The sequence below is a fragment of the Macaca thibetana genome, chromosome 18 (assembly GCF_024542745.1).
Source record: "Macaca thibetana thibetana isolate TM-01 chromosome 18, ASM2454274v1, whole genome shotgun sequence".
NCBI lineage: Eukaryota > Metazoa > Chordata > Mammalia > Primates > Cercopithecidae > Macaca > Macaca thibetana.
This window is the reverse complement of record NC_065595.1, coordinates 53,566,146-53,593,367: the sequence shown is the minus strand read 5'-3', so window position 1 is coordinate 53,593,367 and position 27,222 is coordinate 53,566,146. Positions and strand designations below refer to the sequence as shown.

Genomic DNA, 27,222 nt, shown 5'->3' with positions numbered 1-27,222 from the left:
GATAAGTTGCTTTCTTGAGCAGGTCTAGAATGAAGACTGCATACAAACCAGGCAGAAAAAAATTTTTTTTTTTTCTGTTGTAGAGGGCACTGGGCAGGGGTGTGGTGGGGGCTGGCTGGCATGACACTAGGAGATTAAAGCACCTTGGAGAAAGGACTGATGTGCATTTGTGGAATGGGAGAGAGCACCCTGTCTGAAACCGTATTAGCAGACACATTACTTGGTGCTTCCCACCCTAGGAAAGGCAGGGCTGCACTTTAGTGTGGTTCATGCTGTGTAGGGAAGGCCCACCTGTGGGGTTGGGGGTGTTAATGTTTCATGGGGCAATCTCCACATTAGCAGGTTACCACAGTGGACTGAAAGAAATGGACAGGAAGCAAGGCGCTTGGAGGTGAATTTCACGTGATTCATGTTGGTAGTCACAGAAGAGTGGGCTTTGGGAGCCAAGGCTGAGAAGAGAGAAGAAAATGCTCTGGGTTTCTCAACCCCTAATGAGTCTTTGGAGTTGCCTTTTCACAGGAGCCTGGAATTTTGTCTAATTGGATGTGTTTTTCTGGATGTTTCAAATATTATTCATGAGAGATGTTTATATTCATTATCTCCAAAGATCTTGACTAGGAGCTAGCACCCTGCATTTGGTATACTTAATGAATAACCATTGGCTGAGTGAATCAACCATGCTCCCAAATGAGGAATATGTCTTACATTAATTAAAATAGGAGTCAATAATGTGCAAGATATAGCCTATATTTCCTTTATTACTGCCATTTGGCAAATTGAGGATGAAAGCTCTAACAATTCAAATCTCTCTCAGAGGTAAGTTTAGTTAACTATCAAGATAGATCTTGGCAGCTCTCTCTTGGGGTCCCCAAGGCTCACTAAACATTTTAAGAGGACACTGAACATTTTCCTAGTGGATGGTGAGATAACTCACTTCCAAGTATGGGAGGAAGTGCAGTCTTGCCTGTTGCAACCAGCCAATTCTGGAATGAGGTTTAGACTTGGTGCTAAAGGTGTGAGGGGCAGGTAGCTTGCAGTCTGGCTCCTTTTTATTAATAGTTGACTGAAACTTTACCTTTCTATTTCAGAGGAGGTGGACAGCTTTTTTACTACCTTATGTGCTAGGGAAGAATGAAAGTTCAAGTGGAAGGGGAGGCTGAGAATAGGCTGCAGTTGGGATGTGAGACAAGGGTGGGAGGTGAGAAGGTAGGAGGGTCAGGCAGGGGTCTGGCTGGCCACTGTCCTAAATCTGATCAGTAGCATCAGGGATGGAGGTTAGCTGATGGTGACAGCGTATAACCTTGGAGACATCTGGCGGCTCAGTCCTTTGCATAAACCACTCACTTACTTGACAACAACAAGTCATAGGATCACAGGCTGAGGACTCTGAATAGAAAGGTGCCATTCTGTCAAAATGCTGAGGCCAGAGAACAGGGCCTCTAAACTTCTGAGATGTGCATTGGCCAGCATTTCCAATTGTCCCCTTGATGGCACTTGCTCTCAGCCACTAGTATACCTGCTTTGATCTACCCCAGCTCCAGACCATCAACTCATTCATTTTGATTGCTCCAGAGTACATAAGTGTGACTGTACCTGCAAACTCATGTTTTCAGGATAGGCTTTTAATTCTGTTCAAAAATATTTTTCCATGTCTCTTTCTTGTCTTGTTTCCCCATTGCAGATTTTTTTCCTCTTTCCCCAGAGACAAGCTCTTACTCACAGAAGACAGTAACCCAGTGTTTCCCTTCTACAGAGCACACATGGTGGATACCTTATCTTTAATGCTCTTAGTAACCCGTGTAAGCTATGTGCTGTTATCCTTATTTTATTTGATTTTTTAGAGATAGGGTCTCACTGTGTTGCACGGAGTGGACTGCAGTGGCTGTTTACAGGTACAATAATCATCACACACTACAATCTTGAACTCTTGGCCTCAAGCAATCCCCCTACTTCAGCCTCCTGAGTAGCTGGGATGACAGGCACATGTGCCCATGCCCAGCTTGTCCCTGTTTTATAAACAAGAGCTCAGTGAGGTCACCCAGCATGTGTTCTGGTCAAGTGCATTATAATTTATAAAGTGCCTCCGCATGTGTTATGAAGTTCTCTGACCTATGGATTGCATGTTATTATTATCTCCATTTCACAGATGGTAAAATGGAAATTTTAGAGGGGTTACGTGACCTACCCATGTCGCGTTGTTCGTGGGCGGCTGAATTGAGTTTCGAACTTGTGTTCTCCTATTCTGCATCCCATGCTTATTCACAGTATAGTGTCAAGAAAATGGAAGCTTTCAGGCATAAACTCCCTCAAATTTCTTTATATCCATCTTTAAACTTATCTTAGTTTTTTTCCCTGCTCTTCCTTTTCTCCTGTCTCAGGAAGAAGTTGATTCTATTCTGTGTTCCTAAAAGTTCTCTCCCGTGCCCTTGAATAATCTTATTTATTTCCATTTCTTCACATGTCAACTCTCTATGCAACTGACTCTCAAATCTTTCTCTCTCTAAACTCCAATTGTTGTTTTTGACCACTTAAAGGGTATCTTTTCTTGGTAATATACTTTTATGTATAGACCATACACTACTCCCACATTCCCTCAGCTCTATACAACTAACTCTAAGGATATGTGGTTTTACTCGGGCAGTACATGTGCTTTGATGTCTCCATGCTTTTAAGAATCAGTTCAAGTATGATAACTGTTACTGAATATTTTCCCAACTCTTCCTGTTACATTTAACGGTGTATTCTGTGCATTCCCAGAGTACTTTTTTTTTGGGATAATGCATTGCTTATCATATGAGAAAATCATTTGTCTCCATCTCTATCTCAACTTATGGGCTACCAGTACAATGAAGACAAAAAGGGAGTTTTATTTATCTCTCTATCCCTTGATGCAATAAGCATGGCCCTTGGCTAAGTGTTTGTTGAATGAATAAAGGAATAAATGGATGCATGGTGATTCAGTTACTACTCCAATGTTTCAACATACCCCTAGGAGGGCATGGTCAGATTTTGTTTTTTTCCCTCACCTCAAATCTTTGCTATTGCCCCAGGAATCTGACTTGCTTGCTTTGCAAAAATGCTGAGGTTTAAATGAAAAAAAAATTTTACCTGCCATGTGAGATCATGAAACAGAAAATGGAATAAAACATTATTTTTCTTGTAAAGTAAACACTACTGTCATCTAGGTGATCAACATTACAGACATGCATCGCAAAATTAGAATTTATATTTATAAATTTTTAAGATAATAGGAATTGATCATCTTCTATTACTAAATGCTTTCATCCACATTTTACACAATAGTAAACCTCATTAGATTAAAACAATTAGTATGGAAAGGAGGAGAGGAAGATCTAGCCTGAATTATGGAAGTCAGAATTTATTGAAAGCAACATTGTTTTATTACTTTCAATACTATTACCTACTAATAAAGTCTAAGGGGACATCTACTTCATGACCTTAATAATCCTCATTTTACAGCTGAATCTTTTTGCCTAAAGACCACTGTATGCTAAGGTCATAAAAACAATGTATTCTTTTTACATGGGTTACAAATATTCCATTTCACTTAGCAAATCCATTCCTTGCAGACAATTCAAAGCTAAATTTCAGCTTAGTCTAGATCAAATTGTCAAGAATTGTGTATTGGCAATATCTGAACTAATGAGGTTTTACTCTATTCATAGAGGAAGACATTAAAAAAAGACTATAGTGCAATTTGCCAGGAAAGTGTTAAATACTTTTAAAAGAAAAATTAAAAAATATGTAAACTTTTTCAAATAAGGTGAACACCAACCTATGTGTAACTGAAATCAGTCTTCAGAGCCTTTAGTTTCCTTTGTAATTCCCTTGAGGACAAGGGTCATGGTTCGCTTGCTTTTCTCCCCACCCTCCAAGACTTTATGCCTCCAACGATGCCGCCGAGGCTGTGCTTTCTAGGGATGGCTATCATCACCAGAACAGGTGCTTAAAAGCAACACTCTGAGGTTTTCAGATATTCTAGTTTTTGCTCTGCTTACCTATAACTACCCAAGACTCAAACACTATGAGGAAGTTACTCACTGATTCTGGGTACAGGCTGCAAGTACTTCATTGGTCCCCATCCTGAAAAAGAAGAGGAAAGAAATTCATGTATTACCATCACATCCAAAGACATTTATAAAACTTTCTACACAAAGATGCCTCAAAGTCTCTAATATTTTATTTGTAACAAGAAAAATCATGGGAAGGGAGAGGGTCATGAAATACAATGTGTCATCCTCTGTGTTTCTGGCCTGATTAAGCTTGGTGTCACTTATTAGGAAACCTGGCACTACCATGAAAATTTGCTAAGGAAAAGTCTGGGCTTTAAGCCTGTGCTGTCTGTGACAGGGAAATGGAGCTAGGGACTGTGGGCTGGGGAGCATTGGAAAATGACCATCACAAGGAAGATAATTTCCTTTGATTCTCAGCATTCCACCCCATCACAGATCAATGTGCTAATATACAATAATATTTTCACTTATTAATAAAATCGTTGTCTAAAATTGAGTACTTGGGCTCGATGTCTTCGGGTGAAACTGAGATAGAGATGTCATGTGCAGCTCCTGGCATTGAGTATTAGTGGCCCACTATTGGATGCCTTAGTTTGGGAAGCGTGGAAGAGTAAATGAACGGAAAGCTAGGACAAAAGAAGAGGGCTCTGAGGCAAGCAACCCCATGGATATTTAAATTATCCAGAACTAATGATAGTTTATTCTGTAGTAAACAGCTGTAAGAAAGAAAATCTTAAGGTTTTCCTTGAACCAGTGATTTTTCATGGTGATTACAAAGGGCCTGTTTCTGCCACATGAAGTTGGCCTATTGTAACATAGTGTATTTCTTCTTGCTCAGTCACCTATGGGGAGAGGAGAGCCTCAGCTCCTTCTGAGAACAATCTTACAGAGCAGTAAGAATGTAATTATATGACTACTTAGTTTTTGGCTTTTTGGGTTAATATGGTTCCATTTCTTTCCTTAAAAGACATTTTATATATATGTATATATAATATATATTATATATAATAAAACATATAACATATATACTTATGTCATACCATATATTTTATATAATATAATCAAATAGATATTATATAATACATTTACTTATATATATTAATATATATTCTATTCTATATTTTATAAATATGTATGTAATATTTTGCTCTCTGCATGCCTTTTAAAAAAAATCTTTCAAAATATGTTGACTAAAACGTGACTAAGTACTAAAGGATGGTGTGGCTTAAGAAATGGTAGGATTAATCGTCCGTCCTGCTAGCCTGCCCCACTTAAATCACCTAGTCTCAGTGTGATTCATTTATAATGTTGCTTTGCTAACCCTAATTGAAATAAAAATCTTATCGGCACTTGTCTTTTAAATTATTTTTTAGCAAATTTCACGTGTGCCAAAAAAATACCAGTTTACACTTGCATCAATGATATGCTATTCTGTTTTTAGAATGATTTAAAGCATATATCCAAAGGCATTTTCAACTATCTTGTTATGAACTTCCTGGTGTAAGGTACTGTGCATTCTACTTGATTTAGTAATATTTGCATTTTGGAGGCAGGTATTTATGAGTCATATAGCTCATCAGTAAGTTACAGGTCCTTCAGTACAACTGATCCCCAGGAGCTGGACCTGGATATGTAATGCATTGCTCCCACCCACTTTATGGTAATTGCAACTCTATATTTACCCGTTCACCCAGGTAATGGTAGCATGATTAAGGTAAGGTCACACTGTCATGGCTTGGTGATAAGAATATTGTTTAGACTAGAACTCAAAATCTTCCTCCATACAAAATTTATTTTATCTAGCATATTATCATTATTTACGTAGGCTGTCACTGAATCAAGGAAGAAAGTTAAATTGATATAGAAAAACTGGTTATTCAAAAAGTCACGTGTGTCTGCTTCTTTATATCCTACAATATTCTGGTAAGTTGCTTATTGATTGTATGAGAGATTGTTCTCATCAGACATTGCTTTTAAGCTATCTGACTTATAACAATCAAGTCATTTCCTTAAAAACTGTGGACATGACAGGCTCTTTCCTCCATCTCCATGATGGCTCCAATATGAAGGTTGTGCAAATCTGGCAATTTCTTAAGGGTGTCTGGAAACCTGATATTAGGGCATTACGATGAGAGTACACTCAGGTACTGGTAATTCTTCCCTGATCTAGTTTGTCCCTCCACACATCATGGATGGAAGTATACTAGTTATATGAATGCCTTTCTCCCCGAGTATAGCAAATTCATTGAACACTGGGATGATCCAGTCTGGTTCCTCTTTTTAACTTCTCTGAGCCTAGTTTAGTCTTATGCATATATATTGAATTAACCTAGATTTTTGAAAGAGCTATTTCTTTAAGGATCGATTAAATGACAGGGAAATAAATACAATTTATTTTTTATCTTTTGAATTGTCTCCTAAGGAAAAGTATCCTCTCCCACCTCTCAGTAATAGTAATAGAGTATATAGCTCTTTAAAGGCTTTAACTATATCTTTTAAATCATTGTTATTTTTCTCTATATTTGTATGTAATAAATATGTAGGATGTTGGGCTCAGTCCACACAATCAATACAGACTGACTGACTAGCTACAAGATCATGCACTGAATAGCTATTCATATTCTTCCATGGTCAACTGTGAAAATAACTTGAAACCCCAACAATGGGGATTGCTTCACAAACAGAAATTAATTGGGTTCGGCCAGAGCCACTAAAATTAATGAGTTTAAACCTCACATCCAGTATATCTGTTCTTCTATTGCCTTTACAAGATTGAAAAAGAATTAAAACTTAATTTAGTTGTACATATAATCGAATAAAATAGGATCTTTCCCTTTCATCCCATAACTTATTCTGATCATTGTTGTTTTTTGTGGTGAAGCATGTTTTACCTGTTGAAACTTGGCACAAACATCGTAATAAGTGAATAGGTCTAGAGCTTTGATGAAAATTTAATTTTTTAAAAAATTAGCATTTCACTGATCCTTATCCTGAGGGTTAGAGCCTCACACAGCACTCAGCCAGGCAGAGCTCACACTCAAGAGAGAACACAAATACAACCATAGTGTACTTTTCTCAAAGAATTCAAAATAATTCTTCTGGCCATGTGATAAATAAATTTAGTTGTTTGTCATCATCCTTATCTAACTGAGAATACAAGGATAGGAAAAGGTTAAAGAGCTTCCTAAGGCTATGTGGCAGTTTGTTGTTAAAATTGAAATAGGGTTACACTTGGAATGCCAAGGCCTTATTTTCAATAATGAACCAGGATTTGTTTTTCCAGCTAAACGTTGTAGATATTTGATCATCAATATCCTCTTAATTTTACACACGGATATTTGGATGCAAAGAAAAAAATCATCATAGTGAAGTTTAGGTCCTTTGGTCGCTGGGTTTAAAAGTTTATCCCAATATTTTCTTTTGAAATATTGATTTGGTCTCACCTTGCCTTTTGTTTTATCTTTGCTTTTAAAATTGCCTGGATGCGCAATTATTAAATGAATAATAACCACAATAACAGCTAACATGGATTGAATGCTTATTAAATATCAGGCATGCTGCTAAGTGTGTTATATGAACCTTATCTAATTTAGTATCATAAGAATCCCCTGGAAATACTGCCAGGATTTCCACATACAGAATATAGCCACATATTTCCAGTTCTGCATTTTCTTACATAAACTACACCCATAATCATCATCTATATTTCTCAGTTTCTGCTTCATTAGATTGAAAAAGGCACAAAGCAGAATCCTTTTAGATTTAAGTTTTTACCCAATATTTTACCACTATCTTGCTCACATATAATTCTATAACCTTTATTTTATTTTGTATTTTTTTGAGGCAGAGTCTTGCTCTGTCGCCCAGGCAGGAGTGCAGTAGCATGATCTCGGCTCACTGCAACCTCTGCCCACTGCAACCTCTGCCTCTCGGGTTCAAGCGATTCTCCTGCCTCAGCCTCCTGAGTAGCTGGGATTACAGGCTTGTGCCACCATGTCCAGTTAATTTTTGTATTTTTAGTAGAGATGGATTTTCACCATGTTGGTCAGGCCAGTCTTGAACTCTTGACCTCGTGATCCTCCCGCCTCGGCCTCCCAAAGTGCTGGGATTACAGGTGTGAGCCACTGCACCTGACCTATAGCCTTTCATTTTTAGTAACTCAACTTTATTGAGTCTTTACAAAACATTTTAATAGACATAGCAATTCTCTTTTACACACCCATATGTCACTGGTTACATAATTATCATTGAATAATTGTATGAATGAGTAAAACTGGCACAGCAGATCTGGGGACAAACACCGCTGTCTCTTGGTCCACATACATCTTCACAGGAGGGATCAGGAGTTTACTGGAGGGCTAGAGGGCATCCGGTCCTGAGCTGGCTGTCAGCATCAGTTGGTAGGATATATTGAGGGAATGGAGAGAGTTGCTTAATCAGGCAAATCACTTAAGAGGCCAGTAAAAGTAACTTCTATTGTATTTTATACGTTACCTATGTATGCATTTGATAAAATACGTTATTTTGATAAAATTATTTAAAAGTTTAAAATGGAAGGGCAAGGAGGGAGAGAATGAGTTTAGGTGTCCTACCCAAGATTGCAAAACTAGTGGTGGAACTAGAATTTGACGCCTGAATTTGGCCGCCGAGTCTAGAATTCTTTTGCTGCCTCCCATTATGCCTTAGGACAGAGATGACTGTGGTGGGCTGGGTGTGCTGCTGCAGACCAGTAAGGGGGCTCAAGACAGTTCTCCTGGTCAACAGGAGAACAGAGCGAAAGAAGATAGAAGAAACCACAAAGTGATGAAATAGACTTAGAAAAAAGACTATTCTTGCAAAAGAAGAGCACTATGATTCTGTTTTCCTTGAGTCAATCCATGTATTTCTTGACTTCGTATCTCACTGGTTCAAAACAAAAGGGATTTAGCATACAAATTTTGCTAGTGGTACTGGTTTTTCTAACTCTAAAATTGAAGAAATCTTGAAAGGGCATCGGGTCTTTCCAGCAAACAATAACAACACAGAAGAACCCATGACTCAGTGGTCCCATGGGGAACCAAGGGTGGGATAAAGCTTACGGAAATTTGTGACCAAAAATAGCAATTCAAATGAAGTACAGTTGTCCCTTGGTATCTGTGATGGATTGGTTCTGGGGCACCCTGCAAACACCAAAACCTGTGAATGCTCAAGTCCTTGATATACAATATGTGCATATCACCTATGCACATTCTGCCACATACTTCAAATAATCTCTGGAGTATTTATAATACCTAATACCATGTAGATGCTATGTACATAGTTGTGATACTGTATTGTTTACAAAATAATGACAAGAAAAGAGTCTGCAGTTATTGAGTACAGATGCAACCATGTTTTTTCCCCCAAGTATTTTAAATCCATGTTTGGTGGTATCCATGGATGCAGAAACCAACATACATAAAGGGCTGATTGTAACTTGAATCTCATCATACCCCTTTTTCTGATCTTTGGCCTTTACAGGTTCTATTTCCATCCAGTCCTTCTTTAGGTAATACGATTTAAGCACCAGTTTTGAAGAACTTCCTAGTCCCCTAGAAAGGATGATTTTGTAGTAGCTGTTTTAAAATGTCTCAGAATAGAATATTATGTTTTCCCATTAAGTATTAGTGATTTCAGTTTATGTTAAATGCTTTCTCCGTTTCTTTCCTTGGCACTTCCCAAGTTATTTCCTTCAAGAAAAAAATTTAAAAGGTACTCAGATTTCTATGACTTCACTAGGAATTCATAAAAAGGTCAAGCTCTCAAATGGCTATCCCTTCAATAAAATTATGTTAAATTGTTCAAAATGTTTGTACATGGGACATCACTTTTACGGACTTTCAAAAATAGCTGTTTAGTTTTTAACTGATCTGGTTATAAAATTAATTATTGCCATGATGTGGCTGTATTGTGGTTGAGATTAAAAACTTTCTTTTTATAAAATTTGAATATCTTTTTGGAAGGAGATTACAAGTCATGGATTAATTATTTGATTAACATGAGTAAACAAGTCAAGAGTAGATGGCTTATTTCATGATTTAAAGATTGTAAAATTAGTTAATTAACTAAAAGGAAACACAAATTTAAAAGACGGGGAGATGCAAGGTCAGTGTCTGAAACAAGTGCTTCTTTTCAGGACGCCCTGCACAAAGCCGCACCTGTGCGGAGGCAGCTTCCTGTGCACTGCCGGCTGCCGGCCGTGCTTGTCCGTGTGCCAGGTCCCCTGTGCTGCAGAATCCAGCACTTTAGAGCACGCTTTGTATAAAATAGAGTGCAAATCGAATCCTATTCGGGGAGCGTCTGAGAGACAGGACTGGCTCAAGAGGCAGCCTCTAAAGAGAATAGCACTGAAAAGGGGTGGAGGGCCTGAGCACAGGCCTGATTCTTCAGCGATCTCATGGGAAACCCATTCATTCAGCTTCTCTGAGCCCTCATTCCCTCACCTTCACCTATACAATGCTTTAATGTCCACTTCAGCCTTGAGATTCTAGGAAATAGGGCAAAAACAAACAAGCAAACAATCTCTTCATTATCATGCAATCATCAAGTTTTTCCTGTTTACACTGTATTTAGTAGTCCACCCCACCCCCATCCTATAAGTGTTCTCATATGTGTTACCTCATGTAATTCTCACAATAGTTCCCCAAGTATGGTGAGCTTACTGGCTGGCATGGTAGTCTGCCTTAATCTTGCCATACTATTCTCTCTCTCAATTATTTCACTCTCACTTGTACTTGATTCAGTTCCAAATGTTTATATAATCTTTGCTTTGACCTCTCCTGAACTTCAATTCTGCTTCTTCAAATTCTAGCTTCCGCATCAGTGTCCCATTGTTGCATCAACTGCAGCTGGACTTGAATGAACTTGTAATCCTTTTCCCCAAACCACCCACCCCTCTGAACTTGCACAAGTGTCTATTATATGGACACTTCTTCCTGCTATTCAGGCATGCAGCTTTGACATCTCCCCCCACCATCTCCTCTCCTCAACACTTGCTTCCAGCCACCCTTTGATCCTTTCTTTCTATATCTCATAATCATTCCTTTTAGCTTTTAAACACTGCAGCATTCTGGCCAAGGCCCTTAGCACATCAAAGTCTAGACTATTTCAAGTGTCTCCAAGCTGGTATCCCTGGCTTTAGCTTCCATTTCATCTTAATTTATCCGATGAATTGTTTTACAAATTGTTTTCCCTATGCTAAACTCCTCTCTAAAAACCTTGCTTTTCCTTTCACTGTTACAGGATCCACTATAACTGCATTAAATACAATCTCTGCTTCCCTGTGTAACTCAGAATTCTCCTCTACCAATTCTGAAAGTCCCCTGAATAGGCCACTTCCAATCCCAAGCGTGAAACAGCTCTCATCCTTCTGTTTGAAAATTCATATAGCTTCTTCAAGATCTAAGATGGTTTCTCCTCTCAGAGTGGCCGCCCTCTGAACTACAGCAGGCATCGCTCATTGGGAGGAAGGCAACAGCACAGGCACGAGCAGCATGCCAGGCCAAGCCCTTTGTATTTACTTGAACTCATCTGCTCTTAACCTCACCAGGCATGCGTCATCACTGTCCCTACTTTAGAGGAGAAAATGTGGCTCAGGCAGGTCCATAACTTGTCTAGGTCACAGATTTGCCAAGTGCTAGATCCAAACCTTGGTGTTCTGGCCATAGAGTTTGTGCTTCTAACCTTTACACCATACGATCTATCGAAGCTTCTGTTGCTCTATAAATCCTTTTGTGCCACTTGTCTCTAGCACATGCAAGCTCCTTAAGGGAAGGCTGTTTGTCTCTGTGCTCTGTAGCCTGTGACTAGCACACAGAAACACCCTGTACGTGCAGCCTTAGAGGTCCAGGGATGGAGTTTAGCAGTAGAAACAACAGCAAACCCCTGACAGTGTCTCTGGGCTCAAAACACACAGACATACACCTTCCTTCTTGATCTTTCCTCTACTCTGACGAAAGTGCTGACTGCATATTTCATAGATCAGAAAAAGAGTAATACTACTAATAAAAATACCCAATACATTTCCACATTTCAGAATGTGGGCCAGATAATGAAGAAAGATCTTTGAACAGTACAGCCTCTCTCCTTCCCTTTCTTTCTTTTCTTCCTTCTTATGTCACTTGCTCAACAAATATTTGTTTTATGCACACTCTGTGTCAGAACAACACACCTCGGGGTTTGTTATTGATATTTTCAGCTGAGCTGCTAAAAGGCAGAGCCAAGTGATATTAAGTAATTACCAAAAGCAACAAAAAATTGCTAAAATGCATTGAGAGCATACCACTAGGTAGACAGTAGGCAAGGGCTTGGCAGATACTATCTCACTTAATCCTTATTAAAACTCTACGAGATAAAAAGATTATTATCTCCATTTTACATATAAGATGAGAAAGGTGAAGGTCATAGGACTCACAAGGGACCAAGCAAGGATTCTAGTTTGGGTAGTTGGAAATGAGAGCCAGCACCCTTTACACCTGACTTCCGCCAGGAGTAGCTACAGCTTTGCAACATACCAAAGGCATATTTAAAATTAGTTTCATATCCTTTGAAAATAGCTCCATAAACAGTATCAGAGTACCACAGGAATGCCTCCACTATCATTGCACACGTTACCTGAAAGCAGGTGTCTGACTTTTAACAAATTCATGTCCCAGGGCTTTATTCAATTCATTTGTGAAATTAAAAATTAGCACCATGTAATCTCCAGAATTCCTCCCAGACACAGACCTTCTATTATTCCACAAAGGCAGCTGTCGGGCAGTGAGTGTTCACTAATCTTGGAGTCAGAACCAGGTTTCTTTGAATAGCCCAGCACCCTTGCTATCAGTCCCTGTCACCGTGGTTTGTACCTATTACTTCCAGTTTGTCATCTGCTGTCCTCAACTGTCTGGAAGACAGTCACCCAACCCAAATAATCATCTGGATATACAGTGATCCGTCTTTTACCCCACCCTTTTCACACACACAGTTCGAGATCAAAGTCTCCATTTCTGAGTTCTTTATCATCCTGCTCTGTGGTTGCAGGTTTTGCTCTTTGGATGTGAGACTTGCATTTATGTCCAATATTTCCTTGTTGCAGGTCCTGGCTGAAGAGGAGTTACTTCTGATAAAATAATGCCTCTGATTTGGAAGGATGTTTGCGCCATTGCCTCCCTTCTCTTTCTCTCATTTTCAAGATTACTTTGCTCACCAGCAAGACACACATCAAGCTTTTTCTTTTGATCTGAAATAAAGTCTCTTTTTTTGTGTGTGTGCTATGGGCCTTTTCTGGGTAATCTCATTCATTTTGTTGGCTCTAATGACAACTATGTTAACACTGGTGACTCCTAAGTTTCTGAACTGTATTTCTTACCTGAGCTCAAAATAAGAATGTGCCCAGAGCACATGGCCTCAGGTTTTCCATGAGCACCAAAACAGAGCCTATCTAAATATGAAGTCCTCCTCTTCCCTTCCAAACATGCTCCGGTTCCCGTGCCACCTCTCAGTCACTCAAATCAGGGGCCTTGGAATTCCTCTTGCAGTCCTCCATTGCTTACATGTCATCGATAACTAGGTCCTGTTCATTCCTTCTTCAAACGTTTCTCAAACCCACCCACTTCCCCATCCCCACTGCTGCTTCCCTGTTTCTAACCTAGATAATTGCTGTAGATATCCAAGAAACATCATTGCTTTGGTAGGTAACAGTCATTTCAAATTTAAGATAAATAAAATAGAAATCTCCTTTTATCCTCAGCCCCCCAAATGGATCCTCTCGTGTCTGCCATATCTCAGCTAATAGTATTATTCACCAGCTTGTTCTCACCGTAAACCTGGAGTCCTCCTTTATCTCTGTTTTCGCATCCTTCCACATCCACTCTATCAGCATGTGCTGTCAGTTTTACTTCTAAAATCCTTCCTAAACCTGACAGCATCTCATTATTTCTACTGAAACCACCTTGGTCTCGGCCACTTCATTTTTCTCCTGGTTTACTTTAACAGCTTTCTTAAATGGGCTCCCCATCTCCACTTTTTTTCTAAAATCCCACCTGTATCAGAGAGCTTAAAAAAATCTCATTACCTGGCTTAAAATTCTCCAGTGTTTATTTTTTTCTCAATGCAATTATCATAAAACCCAAACGGTTTCCCACAGTCTATAAGGCCCCATGTAAGCTGCATGCTGCCACACGTTCACCCTTGCTCATCATGCTCCAGCCACACCAACTTTCTTCTTCCTCAACCCACCAAGCTTGCCCTGCCTCAGGGCCTTTGCACTCTTCTCTCAGATGTGCTCAAGGCTGATTCCTTCATATCACTCAGGATTTAGCTCAAATGCCTCCTCCTCAGAGAAGTCTTCCTCTCCCATTCTGGCTAATGTGATACCCATGTACAACTCCCCAGAATTTAATTTTACGTCTTCTGATGGGATAATTACCAAAGACTGATGAATGTGTGTGTTCTTTTTTAATTAAAAAAGTTGAAAGTTGAAAAAGTTGAAAGCTTTGCTTCTTAAAATAGAAAAATATAGGCCTACTGAAGCAGGTTATTTAAAGTTAGAGAAAAACAGTTTAATATATCTCTTTGAGATGCTGAATTCAAGTCTTTTGGCTATATATACCCAGAAATGGGATTGCTGGATGATAAAGTAGCTCATTTTTAATTTTTTAAGGAATTTCCATATGGTTTTCTACAATGGATGTACTAATTTACATGATCACCAACAGTGTATTAGGATTCCCTTTTCTCCTCATCCTTGCCAACACTTGTGATCTTTTCTCTTTTTGATGATAGCCATTCTGATAAGTGAGAGCTAATATGCCATTGTGGTTTTGATTTGCATTTCCCTGATGATTAGTGATGTTGAATACATTTTCATATACCTATTGGCCATTTGTATGCATTCTTTTGAGCAATACCTCTTCAGGGTCTTTGTCCATTTTTAAATCATGGTTTTTGCTGGTTTTTTTGCTATTAGGTTGTATGCGTTTCTTATATAATTGCAGCATTATTCAAAATAGCCAGGATATGGAAACAACCTAAATGTCTACCAACAGATAAATGGATAAAGAAGATGTGAGGGGTGTGTGTGTGTATTCCATTGTTTACATGTGCACATATATACATTTTATATATGTATATGTATTATATATGTGCACATATAATATATAATGCATTACATATAATGCACACATAATAGATTATATAGTCTCAAAAAAAGAAGAAAATCCTGCCATTTGTGATGACATGGATGGACTTGGAGGACATTATGCTCAGTAAAATAAGCCAGAGGCAGAAAGACAAATTCTATATAATCTCAATTATATGTAGAATCTAAAATTGTTGAACTCATAGATATAATTATGAGTTCATAATTATATTTATTTATTTATTTTTGTATTATTATCATACTTTAAGTTCTAGGGTGCATGTGCACAACGTGCAGGTTTGTTACATATGCATACATGTGCCATGTTGGTGTGCTGCACCCATCAACTCGTTATTTACATTGAGTATATCTCCCAATGCTATTCCTCCCTCCTCCCCCCTCCCCACAATAGGCCCCAGTGTGTGATGCTCCCCTTCCTGTGTTCTAGAGGTACAATGTAGAGCATGGTGACTGTAGTTGACAATACTGTGTTGTAAAATTTAAAATTTCCTGAGGGTAGATCATAAGTGTTCTCAACACACACACATATGCAAAAAGTAATTATGTGAGGTGACAGATATGTTAGTGTGATAATGGTGATGATTTAACAATGTATGCATATATCAAAACATCAGATTGTACACCTTAACTGTATATAATTTTGTCAATTATACCTCAATAAATTCGGAAACAAATAAAAATATTTAAAACGCTATATATATCTATATTCATGTGCCAAATTCAAAAGTACACATCCATTTTCCGAGTGTAATGGTACATATGATATTTTGAATGCAGAACAAATACAGACACTGGATGATTCAGGTTGGTGAAAAGAGAGCAAGGTCATATATACCACAGAATACTATGCAGCCATAGAAAAGGATGAGTTCGTGTCCTTTGTAGGGACATGGATGCAGCTGGAAAGCATCATTCTCAGCAAACTATTGGAAGAACAGAAAACCAAATACTGCATGTTCTCACTCATAGGTGGGAATTGAACAATGAGAACACTTGGACACAGGAAGGGGAACATCACACACCGAGGCCTATTGTGGGGAGGGGGGAGGGGGGAGGGATAGCATTAGGAGATATACCTAATGTAAATAATGAGTTAATGGGTGCAGCACACCAACATGGCACATGTATACATATGTAACAAACCTGCACCTTGTGCACATGTACCCTTGAACTTGAAGTATAATAATACAATAAATAAATAAATAAAAATTTAAAAATTAAAAAAAAGAGAGCAAAGTGCATCAGCTCTTCCCATGGGACATGGAAGAAGCAAGAATCCTGCTTCATAGGTAAGTCTCAAGGCTGAGGATAACTGGACTTCCACCTTTATATCTCCAGTTTCAGGAAAGAAAGGATGGACCATTTAAAAAAGAAACTAATATCTCTTGCTTGTCTAAACTGTCCAGAAGACACAAACTGATGTGGCAATCCAACTAGACCTCTGGGAATACAATGTAACCTAGAGTTAAATAATGTAACCTAGAATTACATTACAGGGTTTCTATAGAAGGAAATACAGAGGCACAGGTGCTGTGTTTTGTTTTGTTTCTGTTTTCCAACATTTTGTTAAGATAATTTTCAAACACACTGAAAAGCTGAAAAGCTTCATTCCTTAAGATCATATTTCTCCCTACTTCAGGCAAAGCCAAGCAACATGAAAACTTCCTGTCTGCCTAAGACCTGTATATTCTAAATCTCTAAGTGCCTGGGACCAAGAATTGGGCCACAACATGATTTTTGACATTTTGGTTACCTTTTTGGTGTGCTTATACCTGCAATGAGCCAATCGCTCCTGCTAGATAGAAAGAGACTATTATTTTTTTAAATTTTATTTTATGGTAAGAACACAACATGAGAACCGCCCTTTAAACAGACTTTACATGTATGATACAGTATCATGAACTGTAGGTACGATGCTGTCCAGTGGATCCCTAGAACTTATCAGGGGCTGCAGGAAGGGGGAAGTGGGGAGTTGCTAAACAGCGGCTATATTTTTGTTGGTTGAAAACGCTCTGAACTAAATTTTGTCTTCAAGTCTTCTTACGCCACTGCTGTGAAAAACATCTATATGCTTATTGGGCACATTTGTTTTCTGTCGTTTAGAGAGGTCCTTCATCAATGAGTATTTATTGATTATTGTGTCACGTAGTATATTCCTTATACAAATTCTGAAGTTAAATGGTTTTAAAAAATCTCAATTGCTCACATCTTAGCCTTGGCGTTTACATTTTTTTCAGCAATATGAACTGAGTGGTCCCTCATATCTGCCATCTTCATATCCAAACCTGTTACTGTTCACCCAGAAAAGAGATCTTCCTTTGACATTTTCTCATGAGTAATAATAATGAATTTGATAATTTACTAGTGGAAAGGGTATGATGCCCAGCTTACACTGAACTAGATCCTATTGTGTTCATACTGGATACAACTCAGTGGTCTCTGAAAAGACAAACAAATGCCTGGGCATGGTGGCTCACGCCTGTAATCTCAGCACTTTGGGAGGCTGAGGCAGGAGGATTGCTGGAACCCAGGAGTTCAAGACCATCCTGGGCAACATAGTGAGACCTCGTCTCTACTAAAAAATAATAAAAAAAAATAGCTGGGTGTGGTGATGCACGCCTGTGTGTCCTTGCTACTCAGGAGGCTGAGGCAAGAGGATTACTTGAGCCCAAGACATCTAAGCTGCAGTGAGCTGTGATTGTGCCACTGGATTCCAGCCTGAGCAACTGAGTGCAGCGTGAGACCCTGTCTCAAAAACAAAACAAAACAAAACAAAAAAGACAAACAATGCAAGCTGATCAGAGGCACCTGTTGGCTTATTTTTGCCACTAATAATAATAATAATATGTTATTTAAAAACAAGAGATGATTAAATCCATCTTTCAGGTCATTTAATTAAGTTTTTTTTTTTTTAATTTTTACAAGCTCTCAAGGTCTTTGACTCCTGCCAGTTCTCAAGCCATTCAGATAAGAAAGCATTGCTGCCAAGTATATATACTAAATGCTTCTTGAGAAGTTCACTGAAATTCAAACATTACAACTATAATTAAGACGACAAGAATAGGGCATTACTGGTAATTTAATGTGAAACCAGGACCTAACACACATATGTTCAGAAGCTGTTATTTAAAGACTTCTGCTATGGGGTTATATTTTAAAAATTGGATTATCTCTCTTTTTATTCTTTCTTATTAAATGACAAGAATTATTTATTCTTGTGTTTTAGATAAGCACTAGAAAAGTAAATTAAATTTTAAAAATGAATTCATATCTTACTTTAAAAAATATTTTGTACATTTGCACTGGGTTAAAGAAAGAAGATAACTTTCTGTCCAGGCGTGGTGGCTCACGCCTGTAATCCCAGCACTTTGGGAGGCTGAGGTGGGCGGATGACTTGAAGTCAGGAGTTTGAGACCAGCCTGACCAACATGGTGAAACTCTGTCTCTACTAAAAATACAAAAATTAGCTGGGTGTGGTGGCATGCACCTGTAATCCCAGCTGCTTGGGAGGCTGAAGCAGGAGAATCGCTTGAACCCGGGAGTCGGAGGTTGCAGTGAGCCAAGATCACGCTCCATTCTGGGCAATAAAGCTAGACTCAGTCTCAAAAAATAAAAAGAACTTCCAGTGAGGGGTTCAGCTCTGCAGTGTCCACTATGGTAGCTGCTGGCCACACACGGCTGTTGAGAACTTGCTATGTGACTAGAACAGTTCAGAAATTGAAATTTTATTTTAATTAATTAAAATGTTACTTTAAAATCTGAAGTAAAGTGTTTTTTTTATTAACCGTAACTTTATTGTTTTCATAGACTACCTTTCTCTTCAGTGATTGCATCATGTAATCTACTATTTTCTATTATAATACACATGTTCAGCATATCTATCATTTCTAGCATCTAATGAATAATTTCTTCTATTGATAGCATGCTGCAATAATACTTTCAATATCCTGGCTTAAATAATGTATCATTAAATTAATTTCTCCTATTACATTTTACTTTTTGAAATGCAGCTACTCAAAATGTAATTTATATATATAGCTTACATTGCATTTTTATTGGATACTACTGATCTAGAAGAAAGCAAGAGAGTAAAAAACAACAGCAACAACAAAAAACACACCAACAAGTAAATAATTATGAAATCTGGAGAGTCTTACAAATTTACCTGTTCTTTCTGCCTAAGTTAAAACCTTGTAAGGTACCACATGACTCAGCAATTCTATTTCTGGGGTATATACCAAAAAAATGGAAAGCAGGGTCTGAAGAGATATATTTGTACACCCATGTTCACAGCAGTATAATTCAAAATAGCCAAGAGGTGGAAGCAACCCAAGGGCCCATTGTTGGATGAATGGATAAATAAAATGCAATATATACAGACAATTGAATCAGCCGTAAAAAGGAGGGAAATTCTGGCACATACTATAACATGGATGAAATTTGACGTTATGAAATTAACTAGCCACAAAAACAGAAATATTATATGATTCTACCTATATAAAGTACCCAGAGTAGTCAATTTTTATTTATTTTTTTTTTTGAGACGGAGTCTCGCTCTGTCGCCCAGGCTGGAGTGCGGTGGCGCGATCTTGGGTCACTGCAAGCTCCGCCTCCTGAGTTCACGCCATTCTCCCCCCTCAGCCTCCCGAGCAGCTGGGATTACAGGCGCCCACCACACGCCCGGTTAATTTTTTGTATTTTTAGTAGAGATGGGGTTTCACCGTGGTAGCCAGGATGGTCTCGATCTCCTGACCTCGTGATCCGCCCACCTAGGCCTCCCAAAGTGCTGGGATTACAGGCGTGAACCACCGCGCCCGGCCTCAGAGTAGTCAAATTTATGGAGACAGACAGTGAAATCGTGCTTGCAAGGGACAGAGGGATGGCAGAATGGGGAGTTACTGTTTAAAGAATACAGAGTTTCAGTTGTGCAAGCGGAAAAGATTTCTGTGAATGGGTGGTGATGACAGTTGCACAACAATGTGAATGTACTTAATGCCACTGAATGTTTTTAACACATAAACATGATTAAAATGGTAAGTCTTATGTGTATTTTATAATTAAAAAAATAAATACATAATTTTTAAAAGTCATATAACGATATTGCTCCTATTGCTGCAGAAAGATCTAGTTCATTTCAAGTTACCATGAAGGTTAAGGGAAAATATTAAATTTAATGTGGTTCATATTTGCTTATCTATATGTCCTGGGATGAACATTTTGAAATGGCAAGAAAGCTAGCAGATTAGGTAAGAAAAATGGCCAGAGAAAACAAGATAAAAGTGCATTAAATAAAGTCAGGTTTTGAATGTAGTGTTTTGTTTGTCTCTGGATATCAGTGAAAGAACTATTCGTTTTGAGAGAAGGCTTGGTAAAATTGCATTTCAGGGACTTTTTGGAGGAGGAAAGGACTATATCTGACTGAGAAGTACAGATTGTTTCTATGCAGTGTGAAATGTATTAGAGACTTATAGTCATACTAATAACTAGGCCATAGTAAAGATGTGTAAGGAAATGAAGGTAAGCTAGGGTAGACGGACATTTGCCAGGGACTCAAACGATGGAAAGATGTTAAAGAAAGGCATGGGGCATGGTCAGGATCATCCCACCCTTTAAATGGTCCAAATGGAAGCCAAGACACTGGATCACGTCTAAGAAAATTTAAATATGCTGGTTACACTGAATAATGTGGTACTTCATGGTCATCTATAACCCCTCAGTGTGAATTAATTAATCAGATCACTCAGCTGCTTCTGAAAGGGACTCCTGGTGTTGGTGTCCCCCACAACAGGCACCTCCCTTTGTGGGTCTGTTTTCCCACTAAGGCTTAGCCTTTCTTGGAATTCCTCCAACTGCCACTCAAGTCATAACCTCACTTCTAAGGTGAGTGGACTTGAGGCATTTCATGTTTCCTTAGAGTTTCATGGCTTCTCTGTTGTCCTACAAATGCTCTTATCTGGGGATTTTCAGTTAAATAATGGGACAATGTATATGATTGATTTCTGTACTGCATGACTCAAGTGACATATATTCACTTTAGAAGGTTTTAAGTTGCACAGTACACAAGTATATCATTTTCAGTTGATTAAAATGTTTGTGCTCATTTCTATTTAAAAGAACAAGTTAGACATCTGTTTCCTGGTTAGAAATAACCACCTCATTTTTTTTCCCTGTGGGAAAATCAGGTATGACTTAACACTCCTTTCACAAGCCAGGCTGAGGATCTCCGATATTCTATTTCTGTGTGCATTTGTAATCCTTTGTTTATATAAATGACACTTTCAGCTAGTCAAAATATGCATTTACCTAGAATGCTCAATTACAGGTCATGTCACATAAGAGTGTAGTTACGGTCATTATTATATTGATTGATACAGAGATCCACACACCTAGGTTGCCCTTTGATACAACTTCCATGATAAAGTAGTTGATCATTCAACACATACGTATGAGCCTAATAGCATGAGCCCAATTTTGTCGAGACCTGCTTCGTCTCATGTTGCCTTGATGAGATTTATCACCTAGCTCTTGAGTATTCATTTTTATTTGAGTTACTTTCTATTGCAATTGGGAATTCCTTGGGACTTGTTTTTGTAATACTATATTTAATTGAAGATGAAAGCCTAAAGTAATCTTTGGCTAACACAAATTATGAAATTATTCTCCATTTCCTCTTCTGGGTGAAAGAAAAACACACATGTTGTTTGTGAAAGAATCAACACAGATAAAATTTCTCTTTTTCAGTTACACAAGGAGGTACCCTGTGAAATTTATTGTGATGCAGCTGAAGATAATATTTCTCCCCTGCCACCAAAGAAAGCATACTTCAAGTCTCAACTGTGTGAAAATAAATCCTGTTCAGTGTAGTAGAAGACCAATCCAAATTAAACATCAAATATGTGGAGAGAATTTCAGGTAGATGTGTTCGTTTCTGTACTTTGACTATGTGGTGTGACATGGCAATTTCTCCTTCATTAGCTACTTATCATTTCAGATTTGTCTAGTTTGCATACACACACTCCTTTAAATGCAGTGTTATACAGTAAAATTTAAGGTATTTAAAAAATAATGTGGCACAGCTGTGTTGTTATTTAATCTCTATCATAAATTCGACTGGCTGGAAAATGAAATTTGTTTAAAGATAAAGTCTGTAGGACTTCTTTTAATGAACAGCCCAAGTGTAAGTCTTCCATTTTGTGGATGGAAAATGCATCTAAGAGACTTTATTTCATTTAACAATAAATATTGTTCTGAAACCATAAACCCAGAGAAAAATGGTTGCTTTTAAAAGTAGAATTCATTAACGTAGTTCAGAGAGCCAGGTCTTCAGGAAAGCTGCTTAAAAAAGCAAACATGCTGGAGATGGATTGCCTGGGAGGCTGAGGCAGAAAAGCCCTAGTTCTGAACTACAGGATGGAAAAATATGAGACTTTGTTTATACCAACCTGGGCCACTGGGCATAAGATCTTAGGAAAAAATATTTTGCTTCTTTTTTCAGCAGTCCCTTGGGGTCTCTGTTAGGCCAGATGTGGATCACAGGTCTGGGTTCAAGTCTCAACTCTGCCATCTTCTAGCTAACCCAAGTGAACTTGACCAAGTCACATAGGAGGGCAGTGGGAAATGGGCAGGCTTTGCTATCACACAGACCTAGATCCAGGGGCACACTGGTCAATGTTTAAAACTGAATGAAACCTGGTTTGTAGTGTTTGCCAATTTCCATGGTGTAAATACTCCCACCATGGCCAATTTTAAGCCACCTGCATGACCTCACTGAATGCAGGGCCGGGAAGAGAGGAGCACAATCAGTTCTCTCCAGACAGCTTTCCAGATATTATAAGCTGGCTCTAGCAAGCCATGGCCTAGGTTTTATTTCTGGTTCCACCAGTTAAGAAATGGGGCCTAAAGCAAGTAATTTAACTCTTCCCAATCTCAGCTTTCCAATTTTTAAAATGTTGACCATAAACAAACTTTACATGTTCATTTAAAGGCTCAAGTAGAAGATACCGGGCACAGAGCCTGAAAATAGCAGGTTCAATAAACATCAATTTTCCCCAACTTAAAGGCTTAAGGATTAAGCTCTTCTCTTCTCTCTCTCTCTCTCTCTCTCTCTCTCCCCCACCCTCCCTCTCTCCCTGTCTCTCTCTTTTATATCTTCTTCCTTCTCACTCTCCTTCCCTTCACATATTCTTTGAAAGAACAAGTCTGCGTTTGTCTTATACTCGCTCCTCAATCCCTTATCACTTGGTTTTCACTTACAGAATTCCTCCAGAATAATTTCTCTGTGGTGATGAGTAGGTATCTCCCCGTAACTCCAATAGATGTTTTCAGTGCTTATTTTACTTGCTCACTCTGTGGCACTGGACAGGTTTGACCAGTCCCTCCTTTTAACGTTCTCTCTTTCTTGGATTCAGAGACAGAGAATGCTGTTGATTCTCACAGGACAGCTTTGATTTCTCTTTCCTACGCTCTTGGTGTCTGATTTATCTTACTGTGTTCTTTATTAATGTTGGGGATGTTCTAACGATTCAGCCTTGCCTTGTCTCTTTTCTCACTCCTGACTCCCTTTGGAGCTCATTCATAGCAAGGGCTTCAGCTCTTATCCAGGAACCAACCACTTAAAAGGCAAATCTGCATCTCTCTGAAGTTCTAGGCTCTATTGTCCAAAACCTACTGCTTATTTGACATTCTTGACACAATTCTGCCCCCATATCACACATGCTACATTATAATCAACATAGATATGACTGAATTTATTATTTTCTCTACCAAACTTCTCTCCCTCCCTGTATTCCCTACACAGGTTGCAGTATACATCTCTTCTCTAAGGCGGGAAACCTAGGAGTTGTCCTCCCATACTTTCCATATCCAACCAGGTCAATTTGATCTTGTAAATGTATCTGGATTCCATTTCCTCTCTAATGTCACTGTCTTAGTAAAGACACCTCAGACCTTCATCCTGTTATTCTTGGGTAATTAAAATGATATCCTCCCTGATTTCCTTGCCTCCCGCCAATTTCTCTTCCAATCCATACTTCCACTGAGATTTTTAGAAATCTCTTTTCTGGAGAGATTTTTAGAAAAGGCAAATGGATTCTGTAATTCCTTGTACTTCATTAGCTTACAGCACTTACTGCATAAAGCCCAAACTCCATGGAATGGCATAGATGGTCCTTGTTGATTCTGGCATGTGCCTACATTTTGGCCACATCTCCCACTTCTTGTTTATGACTCTGCTCCAGTCTTATTAAATCACTAAGCTTTCCCTCAATAGGCCATGCCTTTTCCAGCTACCTTCATCTCTCTGGCAATGTCTCTTTCATTAACTATTAGGTGTTTCAGATATGTTTAGTTTGCATGAACACACTCCTTTGGACAGCAAGCTCTTTTCCCTTTTTTTTAACCTGGTAAACTACTCTAATTCTTTCTTCAAGGATTGACTCAAGTCTCACCTCTTCCAGGAAGCCCTCCCTGAATTCCTCATAATACCTTGTACATCATTCTTTAAAAGGCACCGTGTTGTAATCATGTGTACTTGCTTTTCTCCCTGAACTGAAAGTGAGTGAATTAAGGATATTTATCCCACATCTTATTCACTTTGCATCTCTGATGTTAAGCACAAGTCCTGGACCATTAAAATATTTATCAAATTGAAAGTATCAACTTATAAATGCCTCAGATTCCTTCTTTGCCCCTTTTGTGGTGCCTGAGGTGCTGTCAAGAAAATAGCTTTTATAAGCTATGAACAAGTTAGAATGGTAAGCATTTTAAGCTTGATTCTAACTGGAATAATGATTCTCAAAGTGAGAATGAAATGTGCAGATATTGCAAAATACCGATGTCCAAAATGATGGGTTTTCAAATACGTTTGCTTAAATGTATTTGTCACAATGTCTTCTACCTGCTAACTTCATATGTTTAATGTTGGTCACCAATAATTAAGACTATCACAAAATAGGTCCTTTTCACTCTTGATTTTTAAGTTTTTTTTTTTTTTGGATAGTGTATAGGAACTATGGCAAAAACACTATAAAAATAGAAATAGCCTAGAGAAAAATCATGCTAAATGTGCTAAATATTATTTGTATTCAATAAATGTGACATATAATAAAGTGAACATGTTATTCACGCACAGATGGAAGATTTTATTCAGTATCTACTTATTTTTTTTTTCCTGAATGACTGCATGTTAAATGTGTGTTAAAAAGTTTTAAAATGGAGTTGCCATTGTTGTTGTAGAACATTTCCAAGAAGGAACACACTCAAAAAGTAAGTGGCAAGGGACTGAGCTTGCAAAGCAGATGTTCTACATTTGCTAAATTTCCAATAATGAATTTTGCCTTTTGAGTTGACAAAAAAAAATAAAAATAAAAAATAAAAAAACCAACCACATTGTTCTTCTCTATGGGTAGCTTTTTGCAAATTAGGCAAATGAACAAACCATTTCTAACTTTAGGGATTGCTCTAATGTCATAAGCGAAAAGTACACAATTGATTTCTCCATTCTCTGGTCCACTAGGGCTATTCTTTCCATTATACTTAACTGAATTTGAAAGGGTTCTTCTTCTTGGAAATGTTGGAATATAGATTTAACAGATGGTATTCCCATAGTTTATGTTAGTAAGCATCCTAACAATAATTGATAATCCACTTTTCTTCACAAGAATTCCTCTTTGAATTTTATGCTGTGTTGCTTTCTAATATTGAGAATTCCATGGCCCACAAAGAAGTCTTTCTTCTGATGAGACAAAGGTACTTCAAACAATGAAGTTTTTATGTAAAATCTATGAAATAGCTGATCTTTTAAAAAATTTTCCTGGTAAAGAGAATCAAAGGAAAATAGAACATCGATGACATCAGATATTTGCCTCCTCATATTTGTCCATTTATCATTATACCACCATATATTTTATAATATTCTTTACCAAGCCAAATCGCCAAATTTAGTTTTGATGTTTCTAACCATATTGTATGAATATGACATAGACTTCCAAGTTTAGTATCAAGGGGCATATAATTTGAATGGGTTTTCAAAAATGACAATGAATGATACCAAGTTATACATATTCTCTTGTGAGTTATTTCTGGTGTATGAAAAGTAGCATTACACATGAATCAATAGCCAGGATTGCAATCACTGTAGACGGACTCTAAATAGAAGTCACTAAATAGACTACAGGACAGTTTAATTCCACAGTCTTAACACCATCAGCTAGATGCTTTACTGAGAAACTCAGTCCAAACTAAATTAGTGTAATCTTTGGAACATGATTCACTCAGTTATGTAATGAAATGAAAGCTACTTAAGTTTTGTTGACGACCATTATACATAGTAGAGCCATTTCAATTAAGTGAAAATGGCAATAGAATCATAGACACATTAGAAAAAACTTTAGCAATGATTTAACCAAAATCTTTATCAATCTCTTGTCATCATTCTTTTAGGAGGTGCCCAACCCCTGCACATGTTTACAAACATAATCTCATTCTTTCCAGTGCCAGAGACGTTTCCTTGTTGTGAAGTTATTTCTTACCCTGAACAAAAAGTTGCTTCTGTGTAACTTTCATCTTAGTGCAAGAGTCTTTAAACAAAGAATTAACCTTAACCAACCAAAAAATGAGGGTCTTGGTAGGTCCTGGTTTTAATAGGAATATTCTAAAATATTTTCTAATTTTTTTTGTCTCAATTATTATACATTTAGTGCAATAGGATAGGGTAGATTGAAAGGGTCTAGAACCTAATATTCGTCTTTCTTAGCTGGGAGATAAACTCAGCTGTAAACAAGAGGGTGCGGGGTATATAGTAACTGAGGAGGCAGGACATAGAATCTGAGGAAAATGAACAAAGATGTGAAAAAATCCAAGCAGGAAGTCAGAAATAGGAGTGTCCATGATGTTTTCGGTATCTTAGCCACGTACTTTATCTAAAGAAGTCTACATTCAGGCCAGCACCACAGACTGATTGTAGTATTTATGACTATAGGGGCAAACAGTATGTTCCAATCTTAAAAACTCAGACTATTGTTACAAATT

At 38.0% G+C, this 27,222-nt stretch overlaps 2 protein-coding genes across 4 annotated transcripts in view; both read right to left on the bottom strand.

Annotated features, from left to right (window-relative positions):
• CHST9 (carbohydrate sulfotransferase 9) overlaps window positions 1-27,222 on the bottom strand; it is a 284,572-nt gene that overhangs the window by 123,497 nt on the left and 133,853 nt on the right. For all 3 annotated transcript variants that reach the window (XM_050767139.1, XM_050767140.1, XM_050767141.1), the window contains one exon: window positions 4,063-4,104. In XM_050767139.1, coding sequence (XP_050623096.1) covers window positions 4,063-4,104 — 42 coding nt within the window. The remainder of the gene's footprint in view (window positions 1-4,062; window positions 4,105-27,222) is intronic.
• Window positions 1-27,222, bottom strand: part of KCTD1 (potassium channel tetramerization domain containing 1) — a 622,936-nt gene that overhangs the window by 582,006 nt on the left and 13,708 nt on the right. The window lies entirely within an intron of this gene.